Raw genomic sequence first — 25,291 nt, 5'->3', positions numbered from 1 at the left:
ATTCCATCTACCTATTTAAAGAAGAACTGGAGATATCAAATAGCCATTATAAAATTTTCGTGGTACAGTCACTATAAAAAAGTTAGTTTGATATAAGATAATATTTACGATTTTGAGATTAAATTATATTTCATAGGGGAAATCTTTACTTTAATTCACAAATTAATTATTAATTTTATATTTTAAAAGTCTAAAAGTGCTTTGTGTGTGCGCAATGTTAAATTCATGAATATCTCGAAATGTATTATATTTATTATTAACTTTCAATGTAGTTGATCCGTCCAGTTCCTTCTTAAAATGCAAATTATAGTCAATAATAAATATTACTGATTTGTCACATTTCGAAGCTTAAATAGAAGCTGATTCCGGCACGATTTGCAGTAACGGTCTCTTTAGTTCAGTGAAAGTGAGCTTATACAGACTCAATTAAAGACCGGTTGTAAATACACACCTTATATAAATAGTTGCTCTTTTCGAACTATTAGTGTATAAATTATGTGAAATAGATAGATAAATGGATGTACGCAAATATGTATTCGCGAATTGTTGAAATCATTTATGGCGTATTATGCGGGCAAAAAAAATATCATGAACAAGCATTTATTTACCTTGACACATTTTATTCTATATATCTTTCTTTTTGGCAACAACGATTCGGTTCAAATATATCGCAGAGTACGCAATATATTATAAAAATAACAATCATATATATATATATATATATATATGAATATATATACACAATATATAATTGTTATTTTTATAATATATTGCATACTCTTCGATATATTTGAACCGAATTATTATTATTACCGCAGAATAATAATAATTTTCATTCGAGAATAAGCTTGCTGTAAAATCTCGATTTAGGAGAGAGAGAAACTTTCGCGCTAACAATTTAGATCTTAAATTGTGATTTTATAACGCCTGGTACGGGTCAATGTAAATCCGATATTCCGATACGACCGGGCTTTCAGAGAGAAACATGTTTACATATTACGTAACTCTAAACTGCATTCCTGACAATTCCATAATCGGACACATTCGCTCCGCGTACAAAAGTGAGCGCGATTAAAAAGCGCGTATGATCATCTCAACTCTGACCTTTACCTTCGTTTGCTTTTTCAAGAATCTCTTGATGATCTTGGAGATCGGATTCGGCATTTTTGACCTAGGCATCTCTGTTATCTTCGATGAGCACTAAAAATCGGGTCGATGCACTTTTTCTCGCTGTTCCTATTTTTCGTTCACAAATGGAAAACCGTGAAATTTGTCTACATTATATTTCAACACATGAATTATAAATTTCTCAAACTGTCGGAAACTCTTCCAAAGAAGCGTAAAGTCCGGCACGCACAAGCAAGTTACAAAAAGAAAAAATATATTTTCACCTTTGTATATGTAATTACAATATTCTTTGAAAAATTACCACTGTAAGCATTCGTTTTTACTAACTCTTTAACTTCTTGATCAATTTTTATTAATCAATAAATTAATCAAAAATGCGTTAAATCATTTAACGTAGTTACCGCGCACCGTGATGTCAACCGATATTATTTATGTATCTTTTTTGTACGACTCATTCGATAATACGAGCTTTACTTTGCGAGGACTACAGCAAGACTGGAGCTTTCGATGTAAATCTAATACATTCATATAAGCGACGAAGAGCGAGAGGGGGGGGGGGGGGGGGGGGGAGAAGAAAAAGAGCGACGCATATTCTTGGGCAGAGGCTTTTCGGACGACTGCGCATTCTCGATTGCGCAGCACGTGCTCTAGCAGCCTGTTTTAAATCTTTCGTGATCATAAATTTCTTAAACGGTCTGTCTAATAAAGAAAAATTTCACTTTGGAAAATATCTTCTATGCCATAAAACATCCACTTAAAAAAAAAAAAAAAAAAAAAAAAAAAAAAAAAAACATTCAAAATGTTAAATGGGATTGATCCTCCTTATCAATAAAAATCAAGAAATTCGCTATCTCTTTTTATTTGAAATGTTATTATACTTATTCTATGTTAAACCGTGTACCTAGATTATTCATAATTCTTTTTTTTTATTTTTTTGATCGGTTGTAAAATTTCTTCCAATTTTTTCCTTTAATTTTGAAAGCGTATAACTATTCATCTTGAATTATTCGATGTACAAAATTAATGACTTTTTCAGGCGTGTATTTTTGCGAGTGTGGAAAGTTTTGTACGGAATATACTGTGTGTATTTTGTGTATAACAATGGTTAAACGAAATTTGAGTTGAGACGAATTTTTAATGGTGAATTATGCCGTGCTTTAAATGATGAACATCGCGTGAGCATCTAAAAATAAAAGAGAGCATGCACGTTTGGCATCTAGTATTTTATTTTTAAACGATGAGATCGCAAAGAATTTGAAGGCAGAATATTTCTCTAATTGTGAATACGCCTGGATTATTCGCTTTTGTTATATCAATAATAACGTGATTTTTTTTTCATTTTCCAAAAAATGTTGAACGACTTCGAAGATATTCATTAACTTTTTGCATTCATTTTTTATATTTTTATCGATTCTTTGAATTATTTCTAATATATTTGTATTTTTTGCTGCATTTAAAAATTATTTTTATGCCAATATCGCATGGTGACGCAATTTCTATTATTTATTTTTGTGCCTTTATACTTTTACAATAAATCTTAGGAAATCAATTTTTGTTATCTGAAATCGATATGTGATTATGATCAGTATACGTCATAGTTTTTTTTGGTATAAATATCTCAGAATAAATTGCTTTTATCCTGAGATATTTATGAATGTAGGAGGAAATGTAATTATTTACTTTATTTTTTCTATCGAAATTTAAGCATTTATTAATTTCTTCTATTTATCTTTTTCGCAAAATACGACAATATGTAAAAAATAAAAAAGATATGACATTTTCTCAGTTTCTCATCATGCGTAATATGTCCAGATGCGATTAATTTTGCCATCTCCTCTTAAAACGAAGAAAAAAAAGCGTATGTTCTGTATGTCATAAACAACGAGTGCGCGGAAATATTCTCCCAAGAAATATTGTATCTGATACATCTGTGTCAATTTACACCGACTGTGTCAATTCTCATCAATAATGCATCGCACCATTATGCAAGCGCCGGAGCAGTTCATAGAGTATGATTCCTGCGACACAAGTTGATCTATAATATACACATTGTTATATTTCGCAAGGCATACGCGGCATTCGTATGTCCAAACTTCATTCTTTTGCGTACGCAAGTTTGCAATATTTATCATATATCGTTCTGTAAGCATTAATATTAATGATCTTTTAATAATAAACAGAAATCAAGTTTTATTATCCGGATATATCTTTTTTAAGAGAATAAAAACGCACTTTCCACTTCTACATTTATGCTAACAAAGTTTTCCGCCTCAAGTCCAGACGCATACATCAATAATGCGATGCTGTTCTCTATCACAATTAGCATTTCGCCTTGAAATCGATAATTCTCATCGTCTTCAACGCGATATCGATTTGCATGAAATTGTTCCCCGTCGTGAGAATCGGGCTGAATATGGAAAGTGCGTTCTGCAAGTATTTAATCAAGTCATGATAGGAGCCCACGAGAAGTCGTAAAAGGAAATACTGGAACATACGGTAAGAGAAACAGAGAGAGAAGGAAAGAGAAACGGTAATAACAATGCGATACGATAAAAATATTATGTGCATGCGCGAGTTAGAGAGTATCGAATGAGTGCATGCTGCACATTCATCTAGGTTTTCCAGTCAAATATATTCTACGCCGAAGAGAGACAGATGCATGCAATCTATTTTCGACAGTGATGTGCGATTTATTTAGAACCGTAAGATAAATCTATTTCAAATAAGGTTCAACTGCAAAGAGTTAATCGTTATTAATGAGGAGAAAGTTTCTCTCATATTATCTGTTTATCAATGTCCATACATTATGGAGAATGTGAATAAAGAGGTTTTAAGGAATTCTCTACAAACTATTTTCTCGTGATAGTTAATGTATGTAATATAAGTCGTGGTCGAATGCACTGATATACGAATCATCGAAGCGGGTAAAGCGGTTAAAAAAAAAAGGGAAAAAGAAAAAACACAAAATAGTAGACACGGTCGCAACATCGTGTCAGGTGCATCCGAGAGTTTTAACAAGGGTCTAAGGTGCGGCAATGTTATCTAAAAGGTGCATTGTTCAACATCGAGCAATTATGGTGCCTATGATAGATATCGATCACCGGGCAGGAGGTAGGGATTAATCGATACCTCCGAATCCTGGATCTGCTCGGAATCGGCCGATGTGCTCGAAGTCTTCAGGATGCTGTACAGCTTTACGTAGGGGGCCTTGATCAACTGTCGGCCAATCAACAATCGGCCGTCTTTAGCAGATGTTCTCGGTCGCGACATCGTCGAGGTCGAGGTTTTAAGAACCTCACGATCCTCGCGTCGAAAATCGGTAGAAACAGCGCATTTCAACGCGACGACAGTCGTAACCAATATCGAGAGCCAAATCAAGCGGACTTTGATGTTATCAACGATAAATTCCGCGAAATGTTTGGCGTATCTCAGCACGATATTTGATAGCCAGTCGACACGAGGATCGGGTTATCAAAAAAATAAATACGAATGGTGTTGCAAGAATTGTAAAAATGCAGACCATTGCAATTCAAAGAAAACATCAGAAGTCATATAATTTTTCTTTCTTCAATAAAAATTATATAATATTGCAAAAATTAAGATCATACGTATTATATATTTTATATTAAGTTTAAAATCAATTTTTCTGTAAAAATTTTAGATAAAAGCCGACAAAATATTTGCGGTAACTCAAAAATTTTTCACTTTATATATTTTCGTTAACGTGAGAGATGTAAATTCTAATTTCTAATTAATATAGAAATTTTTTAAGCAGTAAATTATATAATAATAGTTGTCTTATAAACCGTATCAAAGTTCGAAAAGATAATTACAATCAAAAATCTATTATATATTCATTTTTATCACAGACCAAAGTCCAGAGTTTTTAATCTTCATTTAAATTAGATGTTTATAACAAAGTCTACCTAAATGTTATCTAAAAGAATCATAAAAAGAAAATCTTTTTATGAATAATTTCCGTCGCTCTTCCAACCCATCAATATCGCATACAATTCGCTTATTGGGACAGCCAAGATACAAAGAGTACAAGGTACTCACCTCCCAGGACTCCCTTGTCAACTCGGTGATGTCATCGCCTTGTCCGTCGCGAGCTTTACTCTCCTCCGTAGAATCCGCGCCCTCGCCGCTCTCGTGGGGCGACAATTCCGGCGACAGGTCCGTGTCGGTGTCGGACAGAATGTAGCCGCGTTCCCGCCAGTAATTCTCATCCAGTTCGCCGTAGAGATTCGGCACCCACGCGTGAATAAACCTATACAGATCGTCCACTCTGTAAAAAAAGACAAAGAGAATATATCAATCGTGTTATCAAAAAAAAAGGAAACTGCCGTTTATGCTACGCAAATTAGCGTCCTTCGACATCAAGCGTAAACTTGTCAAACGCGGAGCGTTACCTGCGATGCACGATGGGCATCACGTTCGTCATCGCTCTTCTCACGTGTCGGTTGTAAATAAAATCCATCATACCGTTGAACGTATTCATCACGACCGCGTTCATCCAATTCATAGCCATGCAACCGCACGGTAAACTACCGTTAAAGGCGAAAGGAACGATAACGCGCGACACGAGAGAGATATAATTTCTCGAGGACGCGACAGACGATGCGCGTCAGCGGCTCCGAACAACACGGCCAGCTGATCGCACAACGGAACGCGAGAATTATCCGCAATTCGCGTAAAATGTCGGAGTAGCAGTCGTTATCAGCTTATCAGAGACCGATTCTAACCTCCTGACAATTTTTTTCAAAGATCCCTGCTGTCATCCGATTTTTTTTTTTTTTTTTTTGTTTAACTCCGCACACGAGACCGTGTGTTAGACATTTATAAGAAAATCTTTTCCTCTCGTTTTGACAGAATACACGCGACACCCGTGATGTATGCGAATACGTAGGAATACGCCGGAGAACGTGCAAAAAACACGGAACAAGACTACCAGGTACGTCACGAATGTCGAGACTCGTTATACATGTCACGTGCTGATTCGCTTGGTACACCTGCACTCTTGTTTCGTATATACGCGCTGCGGAACGCAGAACATATATCACTGTATCACACTCGCACATATCGCGCTGACTGAGCATGTTTCAGTCTTTACCGTTCGAAAGTTTTTTTTTTTGTAAAAGTTTTCAAAACAAAAATGCGATAAAAACAAATTCTATTTTCATTACTTCGTCGTACATAAAAAAAAAATCTCTCTTTAATCTGGTTTTGAATCGATACGAAGAGTTAGTCTCTGATTATGTCAGTTACTAAAATAGTTTGATACAAAACGTTTAATAATAAATTTTAACATTCTGTTAAAATTTATTATTAAACGTCATTATTATAAACGATTTATTACGCGAATCAAAATGTCGAACGTATATGGCATGTAATAGTATTTTGTAGTAAATATATTCACCATATGTAAAACCTTAATCTCGATAATCTGCTTTCTTACTTCAATATTTTTTTATTTGATTTTTATCACATACTGTTAAATTTTTTATTTATAAAACTCTTATCTTCATTTTAAGATTTCCTCACATTCTATGTACAAAAGAGATATGAGAAAGATATTTTGATTAACAAAGATAGCACAACAACATTGTAAAAAAATTAAAAAATTAGTAGACAAATAAACATGTTTTTATATTAATAACTATAATAAATACATATATAAAAATACAAAAAATATACTTAATATGAAACTTGTTAATTCTGTTTAAAAATATTTTTGTTATTCTTTTAGTGGAAAAAATTAATAAAACTTCAAAAACGATAATCTTTCTCTCTCTCTCTCTCATACAACGGCAATCAGTTATTTTACAATTACTAGTTTAATAAGTTAATAAAACATATTAAAAATAATTTTCTTTAAAACGTGTAATATGATATATAGAAAGAGGTACATCAGCGTCGGTTTATATAAAATTGGATATTAAACAAAACAGCTTGAGAGATTTCCATTTAGTCTATCACATTAGCCGATATCAACGTGTCGATTTTATTCTCGAAACACTTGTAGGTGTTAATAAGATTATTATTTTTGGCAACTTTATAATTTATCTGATGAAAATAAGATATAAAAACGTGATTACCGAGAATGTAAATTGGCATGTGGAAACGAGATCGCTCTCGATAGATCTTAATCCAGCTGAGTGCTCAATCAAGAACGATCTTAATTATTTACAACTCAATACAACCGCAATACTGGGAAGCGATTGATATTTGTAAATAAGTGGCATTTCGAAATGGCTGTCAACGAGATTTACCATGATATCATGATATATATATAGATGACTGTGATTCGAAATTCTTAGAACTGGGGATCACTATCTTAATTAAACAACAACTTTCAGACTATATAAACGAGAGAGACATATTTTTTTTCCAAATTAAAGCTATGACATATTCACTTAATTTTTTTAAGGTATAAAATAGGGAGATTATAAAAAAAAAAATTAATGTAAGTTACGTATTATTTGTCCAAAAATTATTATATTCCTTTACTTTTCATGTAGTATATGTATTTTACTAATTGTAAGTTTATATTTCTAACACAAAATACATATTCTAATGATTTTTAAACACACGTCTAACAAGTTTGAAGCAAGAAAAACACTGGCAGTCAAAGCTCAGTAAAGCTCGATCAAGCGTCAACGAGCGTATAAATAGAAAATCCGGCGGCAGAGGCGAAAAGCTATTTTGCGACGTGAAACATGTGTCCGGTCATAACGCATTCTGGATGCCGCTTTTCGTTGATGTATGCGTGAGTCGACCATATATACAAAAATAATACGCGGCGAGATTTTTCGCTCGAAGGAAAATTACCGGCGCGTTTCTGCCCGAAAAAACAGCATTCGGCGAATATTTATTCTGGCACGATCAAGTGATCATGACTTATCGCGAACAATGCAGCGTCTGTAACTCGTTTTTCGGCGACAACTCGTTAGTCGTTAAAAAATAAAAAAAGAACAACAGTCTCGATATAAATATAGGTTTCAGGAATGTACAAATGCCAAAGAGAACTCTGGTTCTCCTGGTTTACACATGACAGCCTTGATAATAGTCAGAACGAGAGAAGCATCGAAAAATCATGATAATGTCGAAAGTGTTATAACATGATTTTTAGAATTGACTTTTTCCAAGTTTTTAGAGATTTTTAGAATTTATCTTTATACATTTAAATTTTTAGGGTAAAATTATAACTATTAAGCACAAACGTAACGAATCTTATCTCAGAAAAATCTTCAATAATTAATTTATTCAAACAATCAAATATTATTTTAAGATATTGTTTAATTTTTTACATCTCTTAAGATTGTAAAATTTATTACGTACTATTTGTAAGAGGCTATAAACATTTTAAATGATTAAAATCAGAATTTTAAACTCGAATGGCTCCTCCACTAATAACACTCTCGCATTTCTTCGCTTCCCTCCTCTGTATCTTACATATCGAATTACAATAACTAAGACGATGTATCGAGATATCATAATGTGAAAAATGATTACCTGTTACGTGGTACGCTAAACCAATATTCGGGACGCAATTTCTTTTTGCCATAGCTCATAATTGGCGTCGATCGCGGTATTTTCTTATCCTTTGGTCTTCCCGTTCGTAGCCTCAGGTACAAAGGTGGATCTTCGCAAGAACGTGCAGGCCGTGGGATCAGCTCTGTATAATGCGAGTAGCGTTTATCAATATAGGTCAAGTATTTATTAATTAATAAGAGTTGCATAATTGACGGATTTATCTTTATACGTTCGATATAGTCCGCGAATCTAAACAACATATGTGCGATTCATCGTAATAAACAAGTTTTGTTACGATAAGAAGTCCGAATTGTGAGAGGATCACATACGCAAATACACAAATAGGTCAAAAATACGAATAAGTCTTGGAAAACGAGGCAAGCACATTATCACAAACAAGGTGAAAAGACAGTGTCAGAGTAAGAATTATTCTGTGAAAAGAACAAGGATGATAGACATAATGCATGAATAGCAATTGTATAGATATATTGTAGAAGAATCCGATTATATTTATATAAAATATACGTGCAGCAAGAAATGGTGATGAAATAGAATAATAACCATTACAGTGATATAATAACGGTTATCACATAGTGTAACCGCTATGTGTAAAGTTGCGCAAATCATGTTCAATGCATGACAGGAAATAAAATCGTCAATAGACAGAAACATGTTGGATATTCGACAAAACAAAGAGGCAAATAAAGAAATGGGGATTTGTGACACGAGGAGAAGAGCAAGCTAATACTGTATGAACCTACCCAGGCCTTCGAGTTCGGGAAAATTAGGTGCTTGGACTAGAGGGACAACAGAAACAAATGACATTACTGCATTAGTATGAACCTATTGCTATCTAAATAATGAAACCCGTTGTGCTAATCTGAAATGGATAAAATATTACTGGAGAGAAAGAGATAAAGAGATAATTGAGCAATTAATGCAGAGAAATATATAATGATTACTACTAACGTCCATAATAATCGAGCATATCACATTTTGCAAAGATAGTTTGATTTAAAACGATTATCCGATTATCAGTTTATTAGAAGAGATTAACATGTAAGTACACGCATTTTAAGTTGCAATTAAAAAGTTATTATTTAAATAGTGCAAACAAGATGCGTTCGCTACATGCAATGCGGCACAAAGGGTTTCAAAATTCTAGAAATGTATTTATATGTTCTGTTTGTAAAAAGATGTTAAAAAATGCTTGTTGAGTTATAACTTTCCGTTAAGAGAGAAAAAGAGAGAGAGAGAGCTGTTTATTGAAATATATATATATATAAATTAAGATTGTTGACTATCAAATGGAGAATTAATTCATATAAAATAAAACACCGCGCCATTTGACTTAATATTATTCTGTCCATAAATACACGATAAAATGTCCTATATATCGAAGAAAAGCGATATATAGTTTAGTTATAATTTCAGTGAAGTGGCATATAGAATTGACAATGGTAAACAATGTGATAATCTAAAACAATGATAAACTACTTTATCGTACACCAAGGAAAGCGCATTTGGTTATCAATTCCAAATCTATCTGGCGATATAAAAGGAAATTTAGAATTTAGAAAATATGAAAAATCATTTTTTGCACAATTCTATAATAATTTATAGCCAAAAGCGCTCGAAATCTTGAGACGGGAGCAATAAACTGGCAAAACAACACTGTTTAAAAAGCTATCTATGCGTTTTCGGGCGAGTGCAGTGCATGATACACCTACTAATCCCGTTTATCATCCTTATCATTTATTAATTTCTTTGCATCGTATATAACTAATCGATACTAATATCAATGATATATGGAAATGTAACAATAATGAGTGTATTTTGTATGAAAGGAAATTCTGTTGGAGTATGTCTTCACAATAATTAGACTATCCATTCCAATAAGAACATGAAATAGATTATGGATATGTCTCTATATGTGCAATAGCGATACTTACTGTCGAAACTCACAAATAATTCTGGCATATCCTCGACCGAGACCATACTGCGGTAATCCAATCGTGGCGCCATTGTCGAAGTTTTACTACCTCGACTGCTGTCGACGCTGCTGCTGCCAGAGGATGTTAAAGGTTGCTGTCTAATAAAGGTACCTACGGAAGAACGTCTGAAAAAAATTCATAAAAGATGACGTTATAAAAAAGAAAAGAAAATTTCTTCTCATGGAACAACATTACAAAAACTTTTGAACGACAAGTACATGTTAGACAGCTATCAAAAATGTCCTATTGCGCTATTATATATTTAATTTACACATTCTTGTAGTTCAGAAGTAATATATATATATATATAAAATACACATTAATAACAATGGGAATTAACAATCAGAAAGTGTATCCAGTATACATAGAGAATAATAAATTATATGGCTGCTTGAGAGTACTAAACACTGTGTTAAATTGATTATGTGTTGGCTGTAAGCGATCTGGAGAGTAGCAACAGCAGTGTCTATTGCTGAATCTTTGGCAAACAGTATAATTTACCTGAAAGCAGGAGCCCTCAATCCCGGAGTATCTTGAAACTCAAGAAACAATGGAAAAAAAAGAAAGTGTGTGAGGGGTAAAAGCATTTTAACTGTAGAATCCTCGGAATATTTGTAAAATTTATATAATTGCTGAAAACTGTCCATATATACATGTATATAATTTCTCCTATAATATTTATAATATTAACAACTTTAATCAATGCAAAGTATTTGTTTGACATTTATAATATTGAGAGAGAATTCTACAGAAATAAAACATTCACGAATAGATAAGTACAGATACGAAATTGATCAAGTAGATCGAATAAAAATAGAAAGGATTGCGGGAAGAAGGGGATACAACAATGTAAGGTCATGTCGGGTCCAGACTCACCCAATAAGGCCTCCTGGACCAGGTGAGAAATTGCTGAAGTCCTGAGAGAGAGAAGAGGCGGTAAGCGGAGGAGTTCCACCCGCTCTACCGCCACTCTCTTCGCTGGGGGTTTTAGCAAACAGGCCGGAGCTAAAGTCACTCACCAGGTTGATCGGCGAGCTTTTTTCCACCACCATTACATATTTTTTGTTAGTTATATCAGAAATGATATTAAAGCGTTAATAAATATCTATATTTGTATCGCAAGCAATGTAAGCATAAACATCTTGAAGTTTCTCTCTCGTCATGATTAACAACGCAATAATTTTCAGTTTTTGAAAAACTAAACTAATTATCTCTTAATGTACCTTCATACTTATATATATTCCTTCCACGAGTTTTGTATCCCGTAATGCTTTTCATATGTGAGAAACTCTTTCTCTATAAGCTAATATGCTATGTACAACAAATGAGGCTATTGTTACTTGTGCCATAAAGATAAACTTTTAAAATTAATTTTATTTATAGCAAAAAAACATAACATATAATGTACGTAAGGTACAACTTTCTGCTTATGTGTGAGTAACCTCATTTGTATTCTATATATTATTCTAAAAGTTAGCAAAAAGCAAGTTAAAATAAAAATTAGCGCGACGATAAGATTTTTTTTTTTAGTAAATGCGCTTCCTTGCAGGAACATTACTCATTCGTAACACAGATAAATAGAAGAGTGAAAAGATAGAAGCAGTTGTAAAAGTAACGTATATTTAAAGTAATTTCCGAAGAGTAACGCAAGATCTTTTTGTTAGTAAGTATCAATGTAATGTGATATAATTTTATTCACCTTGAGAAAACTTTGCTGAAAACAGAAGAGTGATGGGAATCCGCACTGTTCGGAAGGCTCGATAGCTTATCAGAGATGGATTTGCTACTTTCATCTTCTTTCTCTCCGGTTAAACCTTCCATCCAGGACAATGGATATGATAGACGTTTTAACATCTTTAAAAAAGTATCGAATTAAATAAATATATCTATAGAAAATATTATTCTGCGTTGTCACACAATGGACATGTTAAATTTAAACGTATACCTTGTTCCTTCGAGTTTCTTGTTTATCATCTTCCTTATGTTCTTCATCCTTTTCGAGCTCCTCTGCATTACTCTCCAAACTAAAAGATACCGAGCTGGCTTTCTTTCTGCCATTAATAGGAGTAGGACCGGCTTCTAACGAGCTCGTAACATTCGTTGGCGCTATCGTTATCGGAGGGACCCAGTCCGAAGATAAGACAATGTCTGCATCTGAGTATACTTTTTTCGATGGTATAGGCTGAACTACCGGAATAGGTGGATTGGGATCACGGATATCGATACCAGAATCATGGCACGACAATTTGACTAGAGATCCTTCTTCGTCCTCGGGAATGGCATTTGATTTAGCTGGTTCCATCTATTGCAATAATTGTTTATATTGATTTTATCTATTTTATTGTAATTACCAATATAATTGTAATTACTTATATTTGACTAATTCTATATATTAATTCTGTTACATTAAAAGTATGAGCACCTTATCAGAATTTAATGAATCTTGTTGTTCGTCATCAACGGAAAATGTTCGATCTTTACTAGGAACTGCCCAATGATGGTCAAGCATGGAACGTCTGCGTTCTTCTAATGTTCTACTACCTTGACCGCCACTGCAAAATTCTTTGTCACTACTATCTTTCTCCTTCTCTTTATCTTTGGTAGAATTTGAATTCTCCTCCTACAACAATCAATGTATTCATTTATTAAAACTTTTATTCATTTATTAATACTTTGCCTCTTACATAATAAATATCAATACTATTGCAAAAGAATACTTACACTTTGGAGATTGGTGGGAGTAACAAGTTCTCTCTCAAAGGCCTTTGGAAAAGCATCGCCATCTCTCTCTGCGCAGCTACATACACTCTCACTATCATCGCCCGCTAATTCAGGAAAATTCTCATCCTTTCCCGGAGATTGGCATTTACGATTATCTATTTGGGGTTTCTTCATGTAATAAATTTCGGGTTTTTTGTCCAAATGACCGGACTCGGTATGGGAGACTCTCATATGCGCAATGTCATAATAAATCGCAGCGTTAACTACAAACTCCATTGGAGCAATCACTCCGTAAGATTCAGCACCATGCTCAATAACAAGAGGATCAGATACATTAGGATCAAACATGACTGCATTTGGCGTGACTAACAACACACCGCCAACTACACCCTGAAAAAATATATTATATATATATAGAAATATTCAGTTATTAAAACTATCAAATAAAATTGATAGATATTTTTAAAAACTAAAGGCATACCTGGCCATCTGTGATATGCCTAACATTGATTTTCAGAAATCTTTCTCTAAATGGTTGCTCATCTTCATCTGTAGTTCCACTGGAAGTTCCGAGAGGTGTCTTTACACGTTCCATATGGCCTGGCTTTGGTGATACTGGTCTTAGATTGTCCAAAAGTTCTGCAAAATCAAATAACATTACAGAAAATAAGTGTAAAGTAGAAATATGCATTTTATAAAATTCATATAAAAAAATACATTTTAATATATTTATTATACACGAAAAGAGTGACATTGATATTTTGATAATCTATAGTGCAACAGTTGCAGATAAGTCATTTATAATCACAAAAGAATTATAATAACAAGCATATTTCAGTATCTTGATTTTCAAGCAATGTGACAATAACAATTTTAAAAGAGAGGAAGAGAGATCCAAAGCCTTGCGGTTTTTAAGAGAGACACAATGCCAATTATCTAACAATGTTTTCGTAGAGACTTGTATGTCATGATGCTTCCTTAAATCAAATCCCGCCTGCACACGTCAGAGAGAGAGCTCAACCTAACCTCACATCCAGAAAATTCCGATATGACTCGTTAATCGCCGCAAGACATATGCATGTATAATTTCGACGGAATCAGTAATTTCATCATCTGTTTCATCCGCCACGACATCGCAGTCGGACATAATTATACTAGCTTATAGCTTATGTTCGTACGTAGAGCAATGCGAAACATATGTATGCGCGCGCTTTGCGCTGCGGACGATCAGCTGATTGAGCATTATATACCAGATGACCTATATTTTTGTCGGATTTTCGAAGTCCGCGAGTTACGATAAATATTTTTTTTTTTCGTTTATATACAAAATCGATAATGTAAGATATTCTTATATAAAAACTAAAAAAATTAAACAAGAAAATTTTTAATAAAAAATAATATTTATAATAACATTAAAAACATGGCTTCAACGATATATAAATAAACGTTCTTATTCTTTTTGGCCATTTTATCAATCTGAGTAAAATGAGTCATTCAGCCTTTTTGGAAGAATACATTTCGTGATAACGATAATTCTTATATATAATATGCATTGTATAACGCGCACGCATATGTAACATTAAACTACCTTTATGATGTAATTGCGTTTTTCGTAGTGCGCGTCGTGTCGACCATTCGAGTCGCAGATTACAAAAGATGTAAGCCCACGATGTAAGACCGCGATCGCGCTCGACACTGTCCTCTTCCCTCCGATCCCCTCGGCGTTGCAAAACATGACGACCCGTGCATACATTGTACGAATGTTGCGATCGCGTGTGCATGTTTCGTGCTGCGGTAATAACTAGTGCGATGCAGCAGCGGTGACAAAGCGCGATTCCGCCCGAAGAAGACATAAATAAACCTCAAGTTGGAGCAAGTGTGCGCAACAATTTGTTCTGTCTATTGTTCCCACTAAACGGACCAACAGCCAAGCAATAAATCGCAAAATTGTGTAACGTCAAGAATTGAGTTTCGTATCGTATTCGCCATACGCATTAAATAGAGAAAAGAGAGAGAGAGAGAGAGAAAGAGTTAATATAAATATTAATTGTCTATCATTTATGAATAATTAGGCACCAGAAAATTTTTTTACATAAATGTTTATTACAATTATTTATGTCGCCTCTGAAAAGTTTTTTTCATATATTAAATCATATTTTAAAAATTTATATCTTAAGATTCTATTTAAATCATTTATTATTACATCAATTATTTTTATGCAAATTTTTATCAGTTTAATATGTACATTAAATAATTTCTCTGAAAAATTGATTCTCTCTCTTACAAAACTATTACCTCTATCTCTTTCTCTCTCTGTTCAGAAGTCAGTTGAAAATAAAGTGTGATAATCTTTAAAATACGAAAAATAATGCGCAGTATTCTGACAAATTATGCGCAGTTTCAAGCTCTAAATTAAGCTGATTAGTTCACACGAATATATCGTAATGAATGTCTCTACTATTTATTTTCAGCGATAATAAAGGTATGAAAGACCCACGTTCCCGGAAAAGACATAATGCAAACAACGTGAAAAGGCAAGCGTGTTAACTTACAATAGCGCTACGTATCGATTTTTCGGAGACACGTAGCGCGATGTGATAACGCATCAATATTCATTCAAGCGGTCGATTTCGTTTATACATAAAGATAATATAACCGATATCCAAATTCTTTTCTCTCTATGTGTCTAGTCGTATGAGTCAATCTCTAGCGCCTATCGCGCGTAGCTGTTTCTCCGGATCCTGCTACATTATTCATGCCGCGTCGCTACGCGTATATTAAATCTGTCTTGCGCATTAGCATAATGCGCAACAGGATACAGAATCTCGGACGGATATCGACGGGTCGATGAAACAGCTAAGCTAAACGGAAAAGAATAAAATCGCCATTAATTGCACGCCCTCGTGCGTTGCGTCATAAACGGGAAAAAAAGAGCGTATTGTCCTTCGACAACTCAACAGCTGGACAGCTATATGTCAACCCTGTACCTAATGTAAATGGGCACTTTAGAGGTCATCAACAAATCTCTTGTTTTACTTCGCAAAATCCAGCGTTAATTAAACGGTAAGTGCAGAATCATTAACATATCTTTGTCCCCTTCAAAAGTTTGTTTCTATTAGTAAATAATTATGAAATATATATTGCACGTATATAATAATTCGTAAATAAAGTTCTGCTTTATTTTATTTTTTTTCACTAAACGATAATATATCTTTTCTAGAGATTTATGTTACTTCCTCGGAAAAAGACTTTCTAAAATTTTCAAAAGGCGTTTAAAAATTAAGATCCCTCTCTCTCCCTCTCCAGAGCCCTAAATCCGTAACTATAACATCTTGCAAATTAAAATTTGCGACATAAAACGATTAAGATTTATAAATGTAATTATTCGTTAAATATAAACTCAGAAAGATTTCAAGAGCTTGACTAAACAATCTATGATACTTCAACGATGTCAAGGGGGGGGGGGGGGGCTGAATAAAATGACGCTCACCTTTTTCTTCGGGTGGTAAGTCGTCCTGGGATTCATGATCGTGACAAGGATCAGGGCTGGGCGCATTGGTGGTCGATTCGCCTCCCGAGCGTCCTTCTCCTTTCGTCGGGACCCATAATTGCTGACCGGAATAAATGAAAGTACTTCCGAGCCTGTTCAATTTGCTCAGCTCGGACGGTGTCGTATCGAATCGCGCCGCCACTGACGTAAGCGTGTCTCTGTCGCCCACCTGTAATTACGAAGGCAAACATGTCATTAAGTATCTCAATAGGAAATGTGATCCTTCGAAAGAATTAGTTTCTTCGCGCGTCTAATGTTTTTTTTTTTTTATATGTTTTTCTCGTGCACAAGCAACGAAAAAATATCACTTCTTCACCGCGTTTACAAAGCTAATTCGATGCTTTTAATGAAATAATAATTAAAATGGATGGCAAGTGATAATAATTTAGAAGATATATTTATTATTGTACGCCAAACGAAAATGCCTACGGTATTTCTAATGAAATATAATATGTATAAAGAATAAAAAAAATTCGTGTGTTTATTTAACCATTGATCTCTAAATAAATCCCCTTTTATCACTTTTCTACCACGCATTCACGTAGATTCGCGGGAATGTATTTAAATATATACATATATAGATACTCGAGACGACGCTGTGAGAGAATCACTTGATAAAATCTCTGTTACTGGATGCATCTGAGTCTTCTATGCATTTTTTCGCACACATGTGTCCGCAATAGTGCGCATGAGGCTATCAACCTCATTTACATAAGCTGACAGAAACGCGTTCGAGAGAGTATCGGACGATAGAAAATTGAATTCCCGGAAAAAGAGCCTTGGTTGCGCGGTTGCGGAGGTCACGCTCGCTCGTATGTCTCTTATGCAAATCCGTGTGCAACGACCTGCACACGAGCGATGTAATACTGTTGCGCGAACTAATCGGGCTATTTGTCGCGATCGCTTTCTCTTTGAACAATAGCGCCGGGAAAAGGATCGGCATAAATCAACTAAAAAGCTCGTCTCTCCCCGCGCGAGAGGACGCTAATCTCACCCGCGGTCGGAAAGTTCGCCATTTTCCACGAACATCGTCGGAAAATAGGGTTTCCGACGCTTAAAACGCGATTTATGTCCCGCCGGGAAATTCGTTAATTATTCTGCGACACTTCAACTCTCTCTCCAATTGCGCGTTGTCTACCGCTTCCCTAGTGCTCTCGTAATTCCATTAGATGCCATGACACCGAAATCTTGCCTCGCTATTATCATTTTTCAGCGAAGTTCCCCGGAGCTTAAGCTACTCGCGCTCGAACAATTAAACTATTTATTTCCAAAGCATTTCAAATCTACAATGTTTTAAGAAAACTCATATACATTGCCATCGTGTGTGGCAGTGTCCTATTTTCTTTATTGTCTTAAATGAGAATAATTTTTAAACGTGATTTTTATTCCCTTTCTTGACTTGATATTTATTACGTCTCAAAAATATCTCGGAAAATTTGCATTCTCTATCATTCTCCATTTTCAGTCTCTGAATTTCAACATCTTTTCTTCATTTAAAAAAAATCAATCATTAATTAAACAACAAATTAACTTTTATTAAAACAACCTCTGTCTGGGATTATTCAAAATAACAATTCATTTTTATAATTTTTATCTTGATTATTTATAACTTATAAAGAAACGATTAATAAAAAATTAATGTTTCAATAAAACGGAATATGCAATGTTTTTGTTTCTTAACATTTTATTTTTGACATTTTTTATTTTAAATAAGTATAGAAAAATCGATATCAGGCGAGTGATAGAGAAAGCCTTTCAAGACCTCTCCTTTAGTTCGTATCTCATTAATAGTAGTGCAACCAAACAAAAAAAAAAGCGACCATTCTTCTGGCAGAGATTAGACGCGTGGGTGGCGACGGGAAGAGGAAACGAGAGATCGATTAAAACGGGCAAAAAGCGAAAATCGCAATGATGAAACTGCCGAGAAAGGCAAAGAAAAAAGAGAGATGAGATAGAGGAGGGATGCTTTCTAAAACCGCGAAGAGCAGGAAGGCGAGTGAGAGATAGCTATTGTTTCAGCTTCCGCGTCTTTTAGCCGCGGCTTTATAATCTTCATCATCGTTTTCGTTGAACGAGAACTGCCAGACCACAAAAGGTCTCTCGCGCGGGAGAAGCTCATCTTCGTGTGCCCCTATTTTTCTACTCCTCTCATTTTAACTCTCTCTCTCTCTCTCTCTCTTTCTCTCTCTTTTCGATCTCCCTCGTTCGTTTACCTATCTTTACAGTTAGAAAATTACTGAATAGTCTGCCTCTGATGGCGCCTTTTTGCATTCATGATCAAAAAGTAATCTTTTTATGCAACAATTAATCTTAACGTTGAAATTAATATTTTGCCATCAAAATTAATATCTTTCGTAATTATAAAACTTTTCATTTAATCTCGTCTACGTGATACATCACATACAAGCTATATACATATATATTAATTACGCCGAAATAAAATATTTCTATTAATTCTGTTAGATTTTTGCCATTCACGTTTCAACATACTTTACTGTGCTAAGTAATACTATGTTAAGCGTGGTAATTTTGATTAAGAAGTTTCAGTTAAAAACTATCATGTAACTTTTAAGTAAGAAAATTTACTTTGATAAGTTAAGCGAAAGCACACAAAATGCGTACCTACAAACTCTTTAGGAGATTTCTCCAGAACTAATTCTCTATATTAATCCTATCATAATTCAAAATTGCAGTAATATTAATACGAAGGCAAACACGCATTTTAGAACTTCGCTTGAAAATTGATAAAATGATAAGCGGAAACTTGGAAAGTGTTGTTGTTCAACATGTACGCGAGCGTCATTAAGGTCGCTAGCTCGAGGAAGATAAGAGGGATTGTCAGATTACAGACGTTAATCGATCAACTGGATGCAAGGCAGACGAAATAGACGACATAAGCTGGGTTCTATTAGAGCAGGGATTGCAGCCACCGTGATTATCAGGACACAGGGATTACGTTACGACATTAGTGATTTCGCTACCGTCAAACAGGATAATGCCAACAGCTGCCAAGACTGGCGGATAATGATGACCAACCAACAGATTAACATTACGTGGTTCACGAAAAGTGCATCGCTGATATTATGTATTTATAAAGATATAAATCATTAATTTTTAAATAATTCTCAATATAATTTGTTCTCATAAGTTAATATAAACTCGTTTTTTTTTAAGTTTTAAAATATTTTAATTTTCTACTGTTACATTAATTTGTGTTAATTATCAAAAAATATTAATATATGCAACATTATGAGAAATACTGGTAAATTTCATCGATATAAAACACAACCGACTGTATTTAGAGATAATCATCAGTTGAATCAATAGAGAGAGCAAATTAAACGAGATGTATATTTGCAGAACATTTGTGTATATTTACTGTTATAGATATGATAATTAATCAAGTTTTTGCAGAACTTATTTCGAAATGTTAATAATAGTTAATTTTATTCCGATCAAATTAAATAACTAATAATATTTCGTTCATCATCAGGAGAAAAACAGAATTTCCATTTAAGTTGGAAAAGAATGGAATGTGGAATGCACCATGACATCACAAGCTAGACCGGTCTCACGGAGCTCCGCTTCGCTCCGAAGAGAATCAGGAAGTGCAGTTTGTGCAGCAACTTCATTTCCTCATCGGATGAATGTCGCGCGGACTTCCGGTTCCCTGGAGCGAGCCTTTCACAAGCGCCGCATTAGAAAAAGATTAGGATTAGGATTAGAAGAGAGAGAAAGGTAGAAGGAAAGAGAAAGATGCTTTCTTTCTAGAGTGCTGTACGATCGAGAAATTTCCCTGGGGACTTATATATCTGCGCAAAATCGACAATCGACATGATAGTAACAAAGTGGAGAGAACACAATGTATAATACGATTATCGCACAAACAGAAAAAAAAATATAATATAATATAAGAAAATAAAAAGAAGGATATCGGAACTTGTTAATATTATTAATATATGTTAATATATGTGTTATGCTTCATTTTTTTCATGCACCACGCGATTAATTATTATTATCGTTTTTATCTATTATTTGATTACAGAAAAGCTTTGATAAATAAAACAAGAACCGAAGATCTAAACATCAGACCTGTTACAGGGATGGGAAGGTTCGAGAAACGAGACTCAACATTATAAACTTATCCTACACAAGGTGTCCGACATGTAAACGTGTGTCGTCTCGGGAATCGTGCGGGCTGCGATCTTCGCATGTATATACGTCGCTCTAGAATTCCAGCGATGCGGACAAGTTGTATCTCGTGTCGTCCCGCGTCTACGAAGTTCCAAGGGAACGTATAGCGGATGTCCACGATCCTTGCGAACTCGGGGCGACCTTTCGCCACGAACGCGACCGACGAGGAAGAAACTATTCCGCTAACGAGAGTCTGCGAGTGAGCTGGCTCCAGGCACGGCGAAGTAATTGGAATTCATACCGAAGTACCTCGTGTCGAGAAACACGCGTGCGCGCTGATAACTGCGGTTGATAACCGTAACGCGCGAGTGATAGGTGCGGTTAACCCGCAATCTCCCGTTCACATTTTGTACAGCTTCTTCCAAAGGAACAGTTTCGATAGACGCAAAAGCACGAGTTCTACACTACGTCATTTTTATATATATTTAGCATAAAAAAATATTTCTTCAAACGAAACGGTATCTTTATCAACGTATACATAGGAAAGTTTTCGGAAAATTATGCACGATTGCCTTCATAGTCACATAACGGTTCCCAAAAAATACCGTGTTAGAGATAGAGGGAATTTTAGCTTACATAAAGAAGATTATGTTCTTCGAAAGATTTATGATATTATGCAACACTTGTTATTCTATGTTAAAACTGTATTTTTATTCACGTTTGGGTTATCGACCTTATCGTAAATATTCAAACGATTTTTTATATTAATCTTTATTTTATATTATTTATAATAATAATTTTATATAATAAACTTTTGTAATTGGAATATAAAATACATCAGAAAGTCGCTCTGAATCTTAGAGTATCTTTCTTTGAAATGACGTGGAAACAAGTATGTTAAGCTACATATTCACATACTAAAAGAACAAAACGGATATTTATTCATTCGAGCAAAGGTTACATTTGCTCTCCTTGGCATCTAATCATCTTGTCTCGACACTCGATTGCCCGTTGAAATGGTGCAAGTGCATAGTTGCGTACCAAAGCTTAATACGCACTCAATTATGGCGCTTAACATGAATATATGTATATATAGACACACTTACCGTATAGACAATGGTGTTGATGGGCTGCGAGACGCGACCGTGCTTCTTCTCCTGCGACGTGGAACCATCTTTGCTCTCGTTATCGGAATCTGTGCATAAAAGACAGATTTAATCACGTTACATCCTTGAACAGCGTGTTGATAAACAAAATATCTCTGGATGTAATATGCGCATTTATCTTGACTAGTTTGAGTCGCGTAGATACCTCCATCATAAATATGTCTCTCTATCCCTCTTTTACGTCTAAAATTAAATTTATTTATAAAAATTACTTTATTTTATAAAAAAATACTAGATAGTTTTAAAAAAATCTTAAAATTCAGATTACTTTAAGTTATTTCACTATATTAAGCTTAAAAATATCAAAGAAAAAATATAACCTGTTTATATTTATCTTATTTTCCCAGAAAGTTCAGATAATTTTGAAATAATTACTATATCAGATATTATTGGCATATTATGATAATACGATAATCACAAGGTATATAATGAATAAAGTTATATATATATATATACGCCATTATAAAAGCCAAATTTTTCCTTGGCAGATAGAACGATAAATTTTTCTCGAGTCTTGGCGTGTCATAGCCAATCATCGATATCGATATACGCTCATAAGAGAAGGAAAAAAAAACAAGTGCGAAACGCGAGATAATGAGTTACTCAACATATTTACAAAGATAAGATGTATCGATTAAATTTAATTTGTGGTCCGCCTATCTAATTGCATTACTTATTGTCAGCGCCGGTGCACCGCAGCGACTCAATGATAAACGAAACGGCAAACACGTGTCAGTTCATGCAAGAATCATTCCAGCGGGTGAACTTGCTGCACGCCAGACAAACGCGGTTAATCATTGTCAATTTAAATGCTCAGTTCAATATCAGAGCATCGCGACCAGAATACGCGCGATAAAAAAATAACGAAGCATGACGCTTCTGTCGTTTTACATTGCTTTTCAAATTTATTTTATTGAGATAAAAATGAGCGGATTTATCGTATTCTCTTGATTTAATGTAACCATTATATACTCCGTAAATACAATACTCTAATAGCACACAAAAAAATCGATAATATCAGCAATGAGTCTAATACATTTTTATTTTCGTTATATATGTATACATGTTAAACTATATTCTTATTGAAGCAAAATATACGTAGCTTCAGACCGCAAAGTATTTTAGTAAAAATAAAATAATTATTTTTTTAAAAATAAATATAGAATGCGTGTTTCACATGGTACTTCGCGAGCGTGTAATTAGTATAATTACAAGAGCTATTAAAAACGCCAATGTCAAATTACTCACATATCATAATTAAACGGCCGCGTTTCCTATTATTCCCTGCGACGGTCGTGGGGAATAATAGGTTTTCTCTATTGTGTTCCACAAGCAAACGTGACAAGAGTAACGAAGAATCGCATAAGAGCAATCAGAAAGATTTGTTTTTCTCCGTGGCCTTCGATAAATGATTCAGACACTTTACTCAATTTCAACTGGCATTCAATTCCTGCTATTGCGTAATAATCTCTGGGATAACTACGGAATGTTATTTTATCCGGCTTGATGATACGACACATGGACTTGACACTTTTACAGATTTGCATATTTCATTGCGTCTCTCGCTGTCACTCTTTTTCTCTCTTTCCTTCTGCGCAGACAGCGCAAATATAATTTCAATTCACACGTGTGAAATTAATTAATATTGATTATAGCGGTTGACAGAAATGGGACATACGCGCATAAACCTGAATAACTTTTTCAATAAATATCTCTTAAAAAGCTTTCATTCTTCACAAATTCAATATATTTTATCTTAAAGGAAATTTCCAATTGAAAATAATTATTTCATTTAACGCTATTTGAATTCAACGAGGAATGCGTTTATTTCATTCTATCAGATTTTTGGAAGAAAATATATACTGCTGTCATATATATTTTTTCTTTTATGTCTCAATTATATCTTTATATTAATTGCATAATGAAATATATATGTGTTTTAATCAAATAACAAATAATTCATCAAGTATTTCTCTTTAAAGTATTTTTCCCGTATTTGTTAACTAATATAAATAAATCAGTTTGTATCTTTTTAAGTTAAAAGATAAGACAAAATTTATACGAAAGATTATCTTCGAGATAGAAAAACTCGAAAAGTTAAAGTTAACGAAAATTTTATTGTACGGACAAACATAAGAAACACAGTCATAACGCGTGAAATATCTCATACGCGCCATACTCGTTTTAAAAGTATTTTTCGTTAGACTTTTTTCACATTTTTCGAATACCTGTACCTGAAAGGTTCTGCAAACTGCTTAAGTAGAGCTGTGAATCTTCTTGTGCCACGTAATATACGACATAGTCGTGGAACTCCTTCTCGTAAATATGAATGTTATTCGGCTCGTAGTCCGTATATTCCCACTGTGAGTCTGTCATGACCGGAATGTTAAATTCCATCATCATCAACATCTCCGAAACATTTTTCGTCTCTTTTTAGGATCCCCGAAATACTTTTTGTTTGTCACTCGATCTGCTTTGCGCGAGCGCGCTTAATACTTCGTTTAATATGCCTCGATTAACCAGTATCAGTGGATATATATTCTTTGTTTTCGTAATTGATGAATGTCAGTTGTCGGAACCAAAATCTAATTGCAGATTAGAGGCAGGTTGTTGACTTATTCGCGAATTTTATCTACACTCAATTATCTAATATACACTAATATACAATTCAAATAGAAAATAAATTTAAATTTAATTATTTCATAAATTAAATATGTATGTAATATTATAATTATATATTTTAAATACAAGAAAATATAATATAATATACAGGGAATGTTGAAAATAAAATAATACACCTGAATAACTCGAAAATAGTAGCTGTTAGCAAATAATTGTTCAAATAAAAGTTATGGAATATATAGGGGACAAGCTAGGTGTGATGTCATCACTATCCCACCATTTCATATTTCGGTGTATATCTATTCAACTCAATTTTTTTTTAATGGAATCACTCTAATTTTTTTATATAAATCGATTTCTCGCAATATTGAAAGTAAAAAGTTATAAGAGTAGGATAGCCGAAAATTAAATAGTTTACAAGATATTTCATATTTTATGTA

General features: G+C 34.0%; 1 protein-coding gene and 1 long non-coding RNA gene across 3 annotated transcripts in view; one reads left to right on the top strand and one right to left on the bottom strand.

Annotated features, from left to right (window-relative positions):
• Positions 1-25,291, bottom strand: part of LOC115241775 (nuclear receptor coactivator 7) — a 63,560-nt gene that overhangs the window by 13,186 nt on the left and 25,083 nt on the right. The window contains 12 exon segments of the mRNA XM_029817707.1: positions 4,258-4,344; positions 5,188-5,416; positions 8,644-8,806; positions 10,617-10,783; positions 11,535-11,693; positions 12,358-12,512; positions 12,604-12,960; positions 13,081-13,278; positions 13,380-13,769; positions 13,861-14,018; positions 16,870-17,098; positions 22,170-22,258. Of these exon segments, the coding sequence (XP_029673567.1) occupies positions 4,258-4,344; positions 5,188-5,416; positions 8,644-8,806; positions 10,617-10,783; positions 11,535-11,693; positions 12,358-12,512; positions 12,604-12,960; positions 13,081-13,278; positions 13,380-13,769; positions 13,861-14,018; positions 16,870-17,098; positions 22,170-22,258 (2,381 nt within the window).
• On the top strand, positions 14,795-21,920 carry LOC115241783. Of its 2 annotated transcripts, none has more exons than XR_003884963.1 (4): positions 14,795-15,347; positions 15,851-16,442; positions 19,779-20,014; positions 20,423-21,920. It is a non-coding gene; the product is annotated as an uncharacterized LOC115241783 (long non-coding RNA). The 2 variants fall into 2 exon arrangements; XR_003884962.1 differs by having other exon boundaries at positions 19,772-20,014.

This window comes from Formica exsecta, unplaced genomic scaffold (assembly GCF_003651465.1).
Source record: "Formica exsecta isolate Colony F162 unplaced genomic scaffold, ASM365146v1 scaffold51, whole genome shotgun sequence".
Lineage (NCBI taxonomy): Eukaryota > Metazoa > Arthropoda > Insecta > Hymenoptera > Formicidae > Formica > Formica exsecta.
The sequence above is the reverse complement of the archived record's forward strand: the minus strand, read 5'-3'. Positions and strand labels throughout refer to the sequence as shown.